The sequence below is a fragment of the Salvelinus fontinalis genome, chromosome 14, assembly GCF_029448725.1.
Source record: "Salvelinus fontinalis isolate EN_2023a chromosome 14, ASM2944872v1, whole genome shotgun sequence".
In the NCBI taxonomy this organism is placed as follows: domain Eukaryota; kingdom Metazoa; phylum Chordata; class Actinopteri; order Salmoniformes; family Salmonidae; genus Salvelinus; species Salvelinus fontinalis.
Genome location: NC_074678.1, coordinates 50,705,392 through 50,719,676, shown reverse-complemented (window position 1 = coordinate 50,719,676; position 14,285 = coordinate 50,705,392). Strand labels below are relative to the sequence as shown.

The 14,285-nt window shown below is 40.2% G+C and overlaps 1 protein-coding gene across 1 annotated transcript in view; it reads right to left on the bottom strand.

Annotated features, from left to right (window-relative positions):
- LOC129811081 (26S proteasome non-ATPase regulatory subunit 1-like) overlaps positions 1 to 14,285 on the bottom strand; it is a 106,026-nt gene that overhangs the window by 14,908 nt on the left and 76,833 nt on the right. Inside the window, exons 20-22 of the mRNA XM_055862234.1 lie at positions 6,894 to 7,063; positions 3,765 to 3,857; positions 3,270 to 3,356 (exon numbers count right to left, since the gene is read on the bottom strand). Coding sequence (XP_055718209.1) covers positions 3,270 to 3,356; positions 3,765 to 3,857; positions 6,894 to 7,063 — 350 coding nt within the window. The remainder of the gene's footprint in view (positions 1 to 3,269; positions 3,357 to 3,764; positions 3,858 to 6,893; positions 7,064 to 14,285) is intronic.

The window sequence follows — 14,285 nt, the reverse complement described above, 5'->3', positions numbered from 1 at the left end:
AGCACTTTGAGATATCAGCTGATGTAAGATGGGCTTTACAAATGAATGTGATATATAGAGCCATGATCGTACAGAACTTCCTTCCGTCTCCAATTACTCAAACAGCAAAATTGCCTTTAAAAAACAGATTAAACATCTAATGGAATGGCAGGGACTGAGAACACACACAAATGCATGCACACACAATTTTTTTATGCATTGTTTGTATAATTGTTTTGCTGTATTGTTTGTATATCCTATTTTACATTTGTGTGTGTTTTGTTACTTGTCATGTTTTGCATTTTTGTGGACTCCAGGAAGAGTAGCTGATGCTTCTGCAAAAGATCCAAACAAACAAACAAACAAACCTTGTGGCACTTATCAGAACCTGGCCTGTCATTCTATGTGTTACCTATCCCTGGCTCTGATCTGTTCCCTGCCCAGGCCTCTACCATGCATGTGTGGAACCGGCTGCTACCAGGAAGCCCTGCACTGTCTGACGCTAGGCTGAAAACTGAACCATAGTGGTGCAGCGACTCGTATCAGCACGCCTGTTTGTCTGTGTGTGTGTTTACTGCAGAACAAACACTCCCATAGTGTTTGTGTGAGAAAACGGTTAAACTAAAACACTGATAAAACATAAGACTACAATACTCCCCCCTTCTCGTTAACCTTGATGACAGCAAGCCCAATCAATCAAAATAAGACGATCCAACTTCGCCTCAGATCGCAAAGCCATTCCTCAACGAGGACATGAAACCAAACCTGCCGATAATGCCCTGCGGTCGACATCCTACTAGAAGCAATACTGGTGCATAACGGTACACGTATCAGTACCGTACAGTACTGGGACCTCGGTTCGGTCTGCACTGTGAACCCACATTTTATTCTTTATACAGTACCAGTCAAAAGTTTGGACACCACCTACTCTTTCAAAAGTTACATTTTTTTCTTTATACAGTACCAGTCAAAAGTTTGGACACCACCTACTCTTTCAGTTACATTTTTTTCTTTTATTTTTTCTTTCTACATTGTAGAATAATTGTGAAGACAAACTATGAAATAAAACATATGGAATCATGTAGTAACAAAAAAAGTGTTCAACTAACCAAAATATTTTTTATATTGAGATTCTTCAAAGTTGCCACCCTTTGCCTTGATGACAGCTTTGCAAACTCTTGAAATTCTCTCGACCAGCTTCATGAGGAAGCTTTTCAACAGTCTTGAAGGAGTTCTCACATATGCTGAGCACTTGTTAGCTGCTTTTCCTTCACTCTGCCGTCCAACTCATCTAAAACCCTCTCAATTGGGTTGAGGTCAGGTGATTGTGGGGGCCAGGTCATCTGATGCAACACTCCATCACTCTCCTTCTTGGTCAAATAGCCCTTACACAACCTGGAGGTGTGTTGGGTCATTGTCCTGTTGAAAAACAAATGATAGGCCCACTAAGCGCAAACCAGATGGGATGGCATATCGCTGCAGAATGATGTGGTAGCCATGCTGGTTAAGTGTGCCTTGAATTGTAAATAAATCAGCAACAGTGTCACCAGCAAAGCACCCCCATACCATCACACCTCCTCCATGCTTCACGGTGGGAAGAGCAAATGCGGAGATCATCCGGGCACCTACTATGCGTCTCACAAAGACAGCGGTTAGAACCAAAAATCTCCAATTTGGACTCATCAGACCAAGGGACAGATTTCCACCGGTCTAATGTGTTTCTTGGCCCAAGCAAGTCTCTTCTTCGTAGTGGTTTCTTTGCAGCAATTCGACCATGAAGGCTTGAATCACACAGTCTCCTCTGAACAGTTGATATTGTTTCTGTTACTTGAACTCTGTGAAGCATTTATCTAGGCTGCATTCTGAGATGCAGTTAACTCTAATGAACTTATCCTCTGCAGCAGAGGTGACTCTGGGTCTTCCTTTCCTGTGGTGGTCCTCATGAGAGCTATTATTCATCCAAGCACTTGATGGTTTTTGCGACTCCACTTGAAGAAACTTTAAAAGTTTTTAAAATGTTCCGCATTGACTGACCTTCATGTCTTAATGATGGACTGTCGTTTCTCTTTTCTTATTTGAGCTGTTCTTGCATTGATATGGACTTGGCCTTTTACCAAATAGGGCTATCTTCTGTATACCACCCCACCCATGTCACAACACAACTGATTGGCTCAAACGTAATGGGGAAAAAAATACACAAAATTAACTTTTAAAAAGGCACACCTGTTAAATTAAATGCATTCCAGGTGATTACCTCATGAAGCTGGTTGAGAAAATGCCAAGAGTGTGCAAAGCTGTCATCAAGGCAGCGAGGGTGGCTACTTTGAAGAATCTCAAATATAAAACATATTTTGAATTGTTTAACACTTTTTTGGTTACTACATTATTCTATATGTGTTTTTTCATTATTCTACAATATAGAAAATAGTACAAATAAAGAAACACCCTTGAATGAGTTGGTGTGTCCAGACTTTTGACTGGTACTAATATATATATTTTTTTTTTACTTCCAACATTGTTGGAAAAGGACCCGCAAGTAAGCATTTCACAGTTAGTCTACACCTGTTGTTTATGAAGCATGTGACAAATACAATTTGATTTATTTGGTGTGTTCCAGCTGTGTGCTTCATGGGTGAGTTGGTCACATCAGTGGAGAGAGGGGCTTGTGGGACCCTGCCAAGGCTGAGAACTAGCTGCTCCTTAAAGGGATAGTTCCCTCATTTCATATTGTGTAATAACTGCTATTTTGAAGAGATAGTTCACTCACATTTCAATTTATCGTTTTCTTACCTTTGAAATTGTCTTCTCTGCAGTAGTCGGAATTAGAAGCACAAGCATTTCGCTCCACTCGCATTAACATCTGCTAACCATGTGTATGTGACCAATAAAATTTGATTCGATTTGATTTAATCTATGTGCCTGGACATGACTTCTGAGGTAAGAAATCGATAAGCAGTTTATGGATTTGGAGTGAACTACCCCTTTAAAGAGCCCTGGTACCGGGCCCAAAACGTCTCAGACTGTGGTTCAGGTCTGTGAACCATTAGCACCACACTATCAATTACACAGACCGTTCCTCAATAGGCTGTTCAATATGAGCAGAGCTCTGTTTGGTACGCTGGCTACAGGATTCTTGCTTGAGGATGGTTGAAAACAACTACATAGAAACTAAGACTTCATTTGATTTGTATTTTTTTTTTTTATTATTTAAAAAAAATTATATAAAATAGAAAGTGGTCTCTATGGGGCTGGCTGTCGTAAAAGGATGGGTTTTGTTTCCACACACTCACCACTTCCATCTTATCCTCCTCCTTCTCCTTCTTCTCCTTTTCCTTCTTCTTAGCTTTGGCTGTGATGGAGAGAACAGCAGTAGACACCTTTCATGGAGAAAGAGGGAGTGAGAGACGAAATGAAGGGAGTATTGCAAAGAGAGTAAAAATATACTTTGGGCACTAAGGCCAATCAGAAAACTTCTTAGAACGCATGAACCACAAAACAGACCGTTTTTTTAATTACGTAATTATATTGTACCTCGGTTTTAAAATGAAACAAAATTTGGGCCCTAGACTGAGCAACTAAAATAACTTGGTCTCAGACTTGCGAACATGGCAATGAAATTAAAATGACGAGAAAGATTTCAAAAAGGGACACTAATAACAAAACCCTCCAAGAAATTGATCTCGGCTGAGGAAACTTCATTCAGAATGACAACCGTGAGTAGCAGCACATATGACTTCAATCGATCAAAACAATGTGACATCCTTTCGCCGTTGGGGGACTCTCACCTTCTCCTTCTCTTTCTCCTTGGGCACCTCCAGGGCCGGAGGGTAGGCGAAGGTGGAGGGCTTACAGTTGGAGCGGTATTGTACCTTGGGCATCTGGATAGGGGGGTCAAACACCAAAAAAAAGCAATGATTGTAAAGTCCGACCCATCACCCATTGAAAAGGGATGTTCCGTTTGACTTATTCATAGACTGGTTTGACAACAAGAAATGCTGAAAACACCACCTACCTTTGGCCACATTGATACGAATACCACTCAGAATTGAAACAAAAATGAAAAAGCTATTGGTGAGCATAGTAGTTACGGTGCATGGCATTGAGCGTTGTATCTGAAATGCGTTTTCATGGAAAGTCAGCAATAAATAACACAAATGATTTATTTCACAGGAGCAAAATAGTATAACTCCTACTCTCTTGTAGTCAATTGATAATGCCCACAGGAAATTAATGTGTTAACATTAATAACAAATTCTTAAACAGCACCATATAGGGAGCCACCACTGACCAGAGAGGCTTTAATTTAGTTTGTTATGTCATAACTCACTTCTGTTCTCTGCAGGGTGGTAAGTATGAGAGGGAAGGGGAACATAAAGTGCTTCTCTGGCTGTCAAAGCAGTGGATGACTTCACCTGCGATAAAAGGCTGGCATGGAATGGCATGGCTGCAGTAGGGTGGCGCAATATGAGTGCTGGTAAATAACGTCTTCTCCTTTAGGCGCACAAAGCCACCGTGCACAACTGCTAAGGCTGGACCAGGTGGAGGCAGGAGGGAACATTGTCTACAGTGCCTTCAGAAAGTATTCATACCCCTTGACTTATTCCACATTTTGTTGTTTTACAGCCTGAATTCTAAATTAAATAGATTTTTGTTTTAACTCATCTACACACAATACCCCATAATGACAAAGTGAAAACAGACATTTTTGCAAATTTATTGAAAATTAAATACAGAAATATCAAATTTTCAGTACATAAGTATTCACACCCCTGAATGAATAATTTGTAGGACCTTTGGCCCCGATTACAGCTGTGAGTCTTTCTGGGTAAGACTATAAGAGCTTTCCACACTGGGATTGTGCAACATTCTCCCATTATTCTTTTCAAAATTCTTCAAGCTCTGTTGAATTGGTTGTTGACCATTGCTAGACAACCATTTTCAGGTCTTGCCATAGGTTTCCAAGTAGATTTAAGTCAAAACTATAACTCCTACACTTAAAAACATTAATTGTTTTCCATTATTGTCCATAGCATGATGCAGCCACCACTATGCTTGAAAATATGGAGAGTGGTACTCAGTAAAGTGTTGTATCGGATTTGCCCCAAACATAACACTTTGTATTCAGCACAGAAAATGAATTGCTTTGGCAAATTTTTTGTAGTATTACTTTTGTGCCTTGTTGCAAACAGGACGCATGTTTTGGAATATGTGTATTATTTAAAGGCTTCCTTTTCATTCTGTCAGTTAGGTTAGTATTGTGGAGTAACTACAATGTTGTTGATTCATCCTCAAATTTCTCCCATCACAGCCATTAAACTCTGTAACTGAGTTAGGAAGACCTCCTGCATCATTGTAGTGATTTGATACACCATCCAAAGTGTTAATAACTTCACCATGCTCACAGGGATATATGTTATGCTTTTTTTACCCATCTACCAATTTGGTGCAATTCTTTACGAGGCATTGGGAAACCTCCCTGGTCATTGTGGTTGAATCTGTGTTTGAAATTCACTGCTCGACTGAGGGACCTTACAGATGTGTGGGTTAAAGAGATTAGGTAGTCATTCAAAAATCATGTTTAACACCATGCAATTTACTATGTGACTTGTTAAGCACATTTTTACTCCTGAACTTGTTTAGGCTTCCCATAACAAAGTGGTTGAATACTTATTGACTCAGTACATTTCAGCTTTTAATTTTTAAATCATTTTTAAATATTTTGAAAGTAAGTTACAGGAGAACTCTTAAGCTACCTGCTGAACGGGGCTTATAATATATTTTATTATAATTGTCCAGGTTCACCAAAAGCAAAAGTTTTAGTAGTTTTGCTTTAACAATCAGAGTATATGGTCATTTTCAGACATGACATTATCAACTTTACCCTGTATAACGAGGACAGCAATCCTTTTGCGAGGCGCAATGCATGGCCAACGCTGGAGGAGAAAATAATCTCACTAAAAACTTCAGAATGGTCAAAACCATTCAATTTTGGGTTGGGGGTGAAATACCAAAAGATGTGCTTATACATTCATTAGGTATGTTTACAAATTAGCTATGACATAGCCATCTATTTATATCTATATATTGGAGAAATGTCCTCTGGTCTGATGAAACAAAAATAGAACTGTTTGGCCATAATGACCATCGTTGTGTTTGGAGGAAAACGGGGGACGTTTGCAAGCCGAAGAACACCATCCCAATCGTGAAGCATGGGGGTGGCAGCGTCATGTTGTGGGGGTGCTTTGCTGCAGGAGGGACTGGTGCACTTCACAAAATAGATGGCATCATGAGGGAGGTAAAATTATATGGATATATTGAAGCAACATCTCAAAACATCAGTCAGGAAGTTAAAGCTTGGTCGCAAATGGGTCTTCCAAATGGACATTGACCCCAAGCATACTTCCAAAGTTGTGGCAAAATAGCTTAAGAACAACATTTGACCTCAATCCTATAGAAAATGTGTGGGCAGAACTGAAGGACTGTGCGAGCAAGGAGGCCTACAAACCTGACTCAGTTACACTAGGTCTGTCACGAGGAATGGGCCAAAATTCACTCAACATATTGTGGGAAGCTTGTGGAAGGCTACCCGAAAAGTTTGACCCAAGTTAAACAATTTAAAGGCAATACTACCAAATACTAATTGAGTGTATGTAAACTTCTGACCCACTGGGAATGTGATGAAAGAAATAAAAGCTGAAATAAATCATTCTCTCTACTATTATTCTGACATTTCACATTCTTAAAATAAAGGGGTGATCCTCACTGACCTAAGACAGGGAATTTTTACTAGAATTATATGTCCGGAATTGTGAAAAACTGAGTTTAAACGCAATTGGCTAAGGTATATGTAAACTTCCGACTTCAACTGTACATGTGTATACTTCAGATGCACCCCACCCACACACATTGTTTACCTTGAGGTCCTTGTTGAGCCCGATGATGGCGGTGGGGGTGAAGGCCAGGGAGAGGAAATGGGAAAGGGGGAACCAGAACCAGAACTGGGTGAATACCAGCAGGCCCACCACTGATGGCATGTGGGTGTGGCCCGTCCTCGACTGCAGCGAGATGGTGACGTTACGGCCACCTACACACACGAAGGAGAGGAGAGTTTTGACATAGTCGTGATAATACAGTTGTGATAATCTTTGTGCTTTGGCAACAATGATCTTCCACTTCAGTCAACCATAAATCAGAAAAATAGAGAGACAAAAAGACAGAGTTAGGCACAAAAGGGGGATACAATGAAACTAATCTCATTCTCAGACACTTCCGCCCAAATGCGCTAAGTGTCTGGTGGACCAAAGTGTCAAACTTGGCCTTCGTCAGCCAATACAGAAAGAAACTCCCGGCGCATAGACATTGGTTTAAATCTACCAACCAATCATCTCCTACAACATCTTCCCCCTAATCCTCCCCCGTATGCGTCTTGTGCTCCTTGGTTATGGAGCCACGCCACACAGTAGTGTGATTTGCAAAAATTGACAAAAGCACAATTCTATAGTCACTCCTACTAATACCAACTTTGAATTGTTGATGTCCCAGACTTACAGTGCATTCGGAAAGTATTCAGACCCCTTGACTTTTTCCACGTTACAGCCTTATTCTAAAATGGATTTAATTGTTCCCCCCCCCTCATCAATCTACACCAAGCCTGGGCAAAGGCCAGCCCGGGGAACGTATACGGCCCGCGACGTGATTCAATACGGGCCACGGAATCATGCTCAGATCACATAAAGAATTTGCGATAGTAAAGTTTTGAAAAACGAATGTTATTCAAATTAAAAGCCCAATGAATACTCGCCTTTGTGTAATGATTTAACTCCCACCGCTTGTGGGACATTTATTTTGAAGGCACATATGAATAACTGCACGAGGACAGACAGTGACTGACAGGCTAACACACACACGTCAGTTACAAATAGTAGCTAGCTAGAAATTGTGCAAGAATGTGTTTTTGAAAGATTTCAAAGGAAAGGAAAGTAGACAATGAATGTAGGGTGTTCCAGCAAGAGTGGACATCGAAATATTTCTTTATTGAAGTATCAGAGAAAGCTGTGTGCTTAATGTGCAAAGAGAGCATCGCTGTCTTGAAAGACTACAACTTGTCCCAACATTTCCAGACGAAGCATGCAGAAAAATATAGGAATATGTCTTCTGAGCAGAGGGCAAGTGCATTGAAAGAGTTGCTTTCTCAGTTGGAAAAGCAGCAAGGACTTTTCACAAAACTGCATTCAGCAAACAATGGAATTGCGAGAGCTAGCTATGTACTGTCCCACAAAATTTCTAAACATAGCAAGCCATTTGCTGAAGGTGAAATCATTAAAGAATGTTTAATTGACTCTGCAGCAATACTTGCCCCGACAAGAGCTGTTTGAAAATGTTTCCCTGTCAAGACAAACTGTGACACGGTGTGTTGAGGACATTGTAGAGAATATGGAACAACAGTTGAAAGACAGGGTAAAGGATTTCACGTATTTCTCCTTGGCCCCAGATGAGAGCAGTGATGCACGTGACAAGACGCGGTTGTTGATATTCTTACGAGGCATAACCCTAGACTTTGAAATTACAGAGGAGCTTGCTTCAGTGCAGTCAATGAAGAGCACAACTGCAGGGAAACATTTATTGGACGAGGTTAAATAAGTGTGCGGCAAAGCTGGGACTGAGTTTTGAAAAGTTATCCAGTGTGACCACTGATGGGTGCCCAAACTTGACTGGAAAAAACATTGGCCTTTTGAAAAGGATACAAGATCAAGTAGCTGAGCTGAACCCAGATCAGAAAATTATTTTCCTGCATTGCATTATTCATCAGGTGCTGCTCTGTAAATGTGTTCTGAAAATGAGCCCTGTTGTGGATACAGTCACTAAAGTGGTAAACTTCATAAGAGCAAAATCTTTAAAATCACAGTTTGTCTCACTGTTGGATGAGACAGTCAGGTCATGCAGATCTCCCCTACCACAAACGTGAGATGGCTGAGTTTGGGGAAGGTGCTTAAACAGGTGTTGGACCTGAAGTCAGAGATTGCTGAGTTCTTGCAAATGAAAGGAATATGTGGATTTTCAGCTGCAAGATACAGAATGGTTGGCTGATTTTGCCTTCACCGTGGACATCATGGCCCTCATGAATGAACTGAATTCCAAACAAGGGAAGGGCCTTTTTGCACATCAGATGTACAGCCTTGTCAAAGCCTTCAAGGAAAACTTACTCCTCCTGACCTGCCAAGTAGAAGTCAATCTCACCCACCTTCCGACACTACTAGTCTGTTATAGAGGTCGAGCGATTATGATTTTTCAACACTGATACCGATTATTGGAGGACCAAAAAAAGCATATACCAATTAATTGGCCGATTTTTATATATACATTTGTAATAATGACAATTACAACAATACTGAATGAACAATGTACACTTATTTTAACTTAATATAATACAAAATAAAATCTATTTAGTCTCAAATAAATAATGAAACATTCTCAATTTGGTTTAAATAATGCAAAAACAGTGTTGGAGAAGAAAATAAAAGTGCAATATGTGCCAGGTAAAAAAGCTAACATTTAAGTTTCTTGCTCAGAACATGAGAACATATGAAAGCTGGTGGTTCAATATTCCCAGTTAAGTTAAGAAGTTTTAGGTTGTAGTTATTATAAGAATTATGACGCGTCAACTATTTATTTCTATACCATTTGTATTTCATATACCTTTGACTATTGTATGTTCTAATAGGCACTTTAGTATTGCCAGCCTCATCTCGGGAGTTGATAGGCTTGAAGTCATAAACAGCGCTGTGAAGCTAAGAGCTGTTGGCAAACGCAGTAAAGTTTGAATGAATGCTTACGAGCCTGCTGCTGCCTACCACCACTCAGTCAGACTGCTCTATCAAATCATAGACTTAATTATAATATAATAAACACAGCAATATAAGCCGTTGGTCATTAATATCATCAAATCCGGAACTATCATTTCGTAAATAAAACATTTATTCTTTCAGTGAAATACGGAACTATTACGTATTTTATCAAACGGGCAGCAACCCTAAGTCTAAATATTCTTGTTACATTGCACAACCTTCAATGTTATGTTAAAATTATGTAAAATTCTGGCAAATTAGTTTGCAACGAGCCAGGCGGTTCAAACTGTTGCATATACCCTGACTCTGCATGCAATGAACGCAAGAGAAGTGACACAATTTCCCTAGTTAATATTGCCTGCTAACATGAATTCATTTTAACTAAATATGCAGGTTTAAAATATATACTTCAGTGTATTGATTTTAAGAAAGGCATTGATGTTTATGGTTAGGTACATTCGTGGAACGATTGTGCTTTTTTCGCAAATGCACTTTTGTTAAATCACCCCATGTTTGGCGAAGTAGGCTGTGATTCGATGATAATTTAACAGGCACCGCATTGAATATATGCAAGGCAGGACAAGCTAGTTATCCTAGTAATATCATCAACCATCAATCCCTAATTTTATTCATACTGTTTTCTTTAAACATTTTATTTCATAATTTTTACAATGTCTAGAACCACACATTTTGTTGGATACTTGAATGAGTAGTCAAAGTGCATTTCTGAAGGGATTCTGTTGCATTTGTCTTGTGTGGGTTTAAATTGTTGATATTTTTTTAATGTTAACTAGTGTTCCAGCCTGTGTTTGGGGTATGCGTATACACATCTGTGAGTGTGTGTGTGTCAAGTGTTTGATGTGCAACTCTCTGGGACCCCACACACAAACACAAATGTAGGCTGTATGCTTAATGTTAACTAGTGATTATGTGAAGATTGATAGTTTTTTAAAGATAAGTTTAATGCTAGCTAGCAACTTACCGTGGCTCCTTGCTGCACTCGCGTAACAAGTGGTCAGCCTGTCACGCAGTGGCAGCAATATAAATCGGTATCCCAAAATGCTGATTACCGATTGTTATGAAAACTTGAAATCGGCCCTAATTAATTGGCCATGCCGATTAATCGGTCGACTTCTAGTCTGTTCCTATCAGATGACCAGCGGGCGAAGTATACATTGCTGCTGTGTGCTTTGAACTGAGTTTTCTCGTCGTTTTGAGGATTTCAAAGTGTTGGAAAATGACATGCTGTTGGTTTCCTCTCCTTTCACCTTCAATGTGGATAACGCTCCCACTGACCTGCAACTTGAGCTTATTCGATCTTCAGTCTGATGCAGTGATTGGAGAACTATTCAAAAACAATGTCACTGACGAGGTTCTATGCATCTCTCGATGAACAAAACCTTCCAAAGATTAGGAGTAATGCTCAGAAGATTTTTGTACTGTTTGGGTCAACCTATGTATGTGAACAGACATTTTCAGTGATGAAATATAACAAGTCAAGGCACAGATCATCTCTTACGGACTCTCACCAATCCGGCGCATACGGACTTCACTGCTCTAGTCAATGCCCATCAGAGACTTCACTCCTCACACTGATTGAGTAGTTTAAATGTAATGTTGAGCTTCCTCTGTGTTTTGTGCATACCTGTTAACAAGAATTCTGTCCGTGGTGCTAAATGCACAGTGTACTTTTCCCTTCGTGTAGTTCATTGCATGTTTAATAATGAAAATACCTACCAAAAGGAGAACATGGATGTGGTTTATTTCTGTGCATGTTATAAAAGTAGCATATCTGGACGTGATTTACAGTAGATATATCTGTCAACACAGTCATACACATGATGTATAATCCTGTAATAGGATTCTGGCCCGCGATGGCAAAAATATATTCTAATGTGACCCTCCATGAAAAATAATTGTCCAGTCCTGATCTCCACACAAACACGGATAAAGCAAAAACAGGTTTTTAGAAATGTTAGCAAATTTAATTAACACATTTACATAAATATATGGGGGATTGGAAATGATGCCGACAATTACATTGATGGAATCTACAATCTGCACTATTTCTGTCATTCTGAGCACCGTGGGTGAATGCCCACGTTGCTCATATGGGTCCAGTAAATTTCTCAAATGTCCGTGAAATAAAAATGCTTTCAGTCAAACGTCTGTAAACCCTGGTGTGCGCGCAAGGGTACAGTGAGCGCTTTTGTGTGTGCGTGCAAGCATACAGCCTACATTTGTGTTTGTGTGTGGGGTCCCAGAGAGTTGCACATCAAACACTTGACACACACACACTCACAGATGTGTATACGCATACCCCAAACACAGGCTGGAGCAGAAAGGCATACTGCTAACTGCTAACATTGGGCCTTGTGTATTACCTCGATAGAAACCAGCAGGTCCCTCTATGTGTTAAATGCTGTCTAAATACACATCAGGTGCGGGTGTATACACAACCAAGCCTTGTTTCATTTTGAAGAATACTTAGTCAAATTTAACACTGGCAACAAGTGTAAATCAGAATTATGCTGTGCATGTGCACTTTGTGTGTGTATGTGTGTGTGTCACATTATAGTAAACGAGCCTATATTGCACTCATACTGCAGTAGGATTAGTCTTTTGCAATATTTGTGTTCCCATAATGCTTTTAGCCGATCCGTGCCACTACAGCAACAGACAAGATCAAACCGGGAGCCCCCATTCTCCTGCCAAGATAAAGAACTCCCGAGTCCCCTCTGTTTTCTGTCGCATTAGACCGCCCAGACAAGATCTTAATATGGGATCGTTAGCCAGATAACACACTATCGCCTCTTCCTCTCACTCTACTACCCTTAACCGTCAGGCCACTGCTCCCAGATACACATCCATGTGTTGAGGCAGGCATAAAGGCTATGTGTTGAGTACTGTAAAGGCAGCTTCCACCTAAAGAACCATCACTTCACTTCTGGTGTACCACTTTCAGTTGAGATGTGGAGTATTAGTCTTAAGTTATGAGTGGGGTTGGATAATCATATGAAATGTGACAGGCGGAAACCATTAGGGTTCCATTTCATGATCTCTGGCGCTCATTACCGAGGGTTTAGCCTTCGAAAGCAGCTCTCGCAAAGAAACCGCACACCCAACCGTTCCCTCCGTCTCGCCAGACATTCCCTCATTCATTACGTAGAATTATACTCCTTTTAATCTCGGCCCTAAATGTGAAGCTTTTCAGTGTCTGTTCATGTATTCAGTTCTCAAAGCTCCTCCAAAACGTTTTTTTTTTTAAAAATAATGTAGAAGATGCTCTTATCCAGGGCAACTTTCTAAAGAAATCCCTCTGCTCTGTACTGCCGAAGGACCTTATGCCACCACAAAAGAAAATGGTAGTTGATCTAGCTAGTAATCACATAACATCTATGGATTCTGGGAAAAGAAGTCCCCTCCTAGGAAAATTATAATTCGATTCCCATATAGGTTGACAAAAACAGAGCATACCTGTTTTTTTGTGTTTTTCAACAGACCTTCCAGAGGCGTCTTAAGTTTTAAAGAGACTTGTGTGACACTCATTTAGGCGCAGCAACTCGAATCTGTGAGTCAATCTGGCGACAAAATCCATTTGTTCGGGGCATTAGGAGGCATCATTTCAGATGTCAAAATAAAGGAATTAAATAACCCACAAGTCATCATCACTGTAATTACATAGAAAAAACTGGGCTGAAGCGGCACGTGATTTAACCACTATTGTCTGATCTGATTTTACATTGGAACCATTTCCAGTGTAACAATGTATTTTAAATCGAATGTTTCCTCCAAAGTAACTCGTTTTGAAAGGACTTTTTACATTATTTATATGGGGAAGGACCTCCCCTTCTCCCAACACTGATTCCAATCACCCTGCTTTTCCCTTCATCCTGGTACTCCTCTGCACCTCTTCCTCCGACTCCCTCCATCCTCCTCTCTGTATTTGTCTCCCAGAGGGCAATGGCAGTCCATTATTCTAACTCAGCACCTCCAGCCCTTGACCGCCTAATCACAGCAAACACCACCCACTCTTCTTATACTAGCCGTGCCAGGTCATTGTTTTACTGACATTTGTTCCCTTTTCACTCTTAAAAGCTTGTTACGCTAAAATGGTCATAAATGACTAATGGAAACGTTAGCGAGGCCCTTGGCCTGGGATTAAGAGAAATCAATGTGATTTAGTGAAACTGGTGGCTTTGTTGATTTAGTTACCCCCCCCCAATCCTCAATTTTTACCTTGAAAGGGGTAACCATCCAACCTGACAGAGCTTGAGAGGATCTGCAGAGAAAAATGGGAAAAACTCCCAAAATACAGGTGTGCCAAGCTTGTAGTGATACCCAAGAAGACTTGAGGCTTAATCTCTGCCAAAGGTGCTTCAACAAAGCACTGAGTAATTTTTTATATATATTTGCAAAAAAAAAAATCACTAAAAGTTTTATTACTTAGCCATTATGATG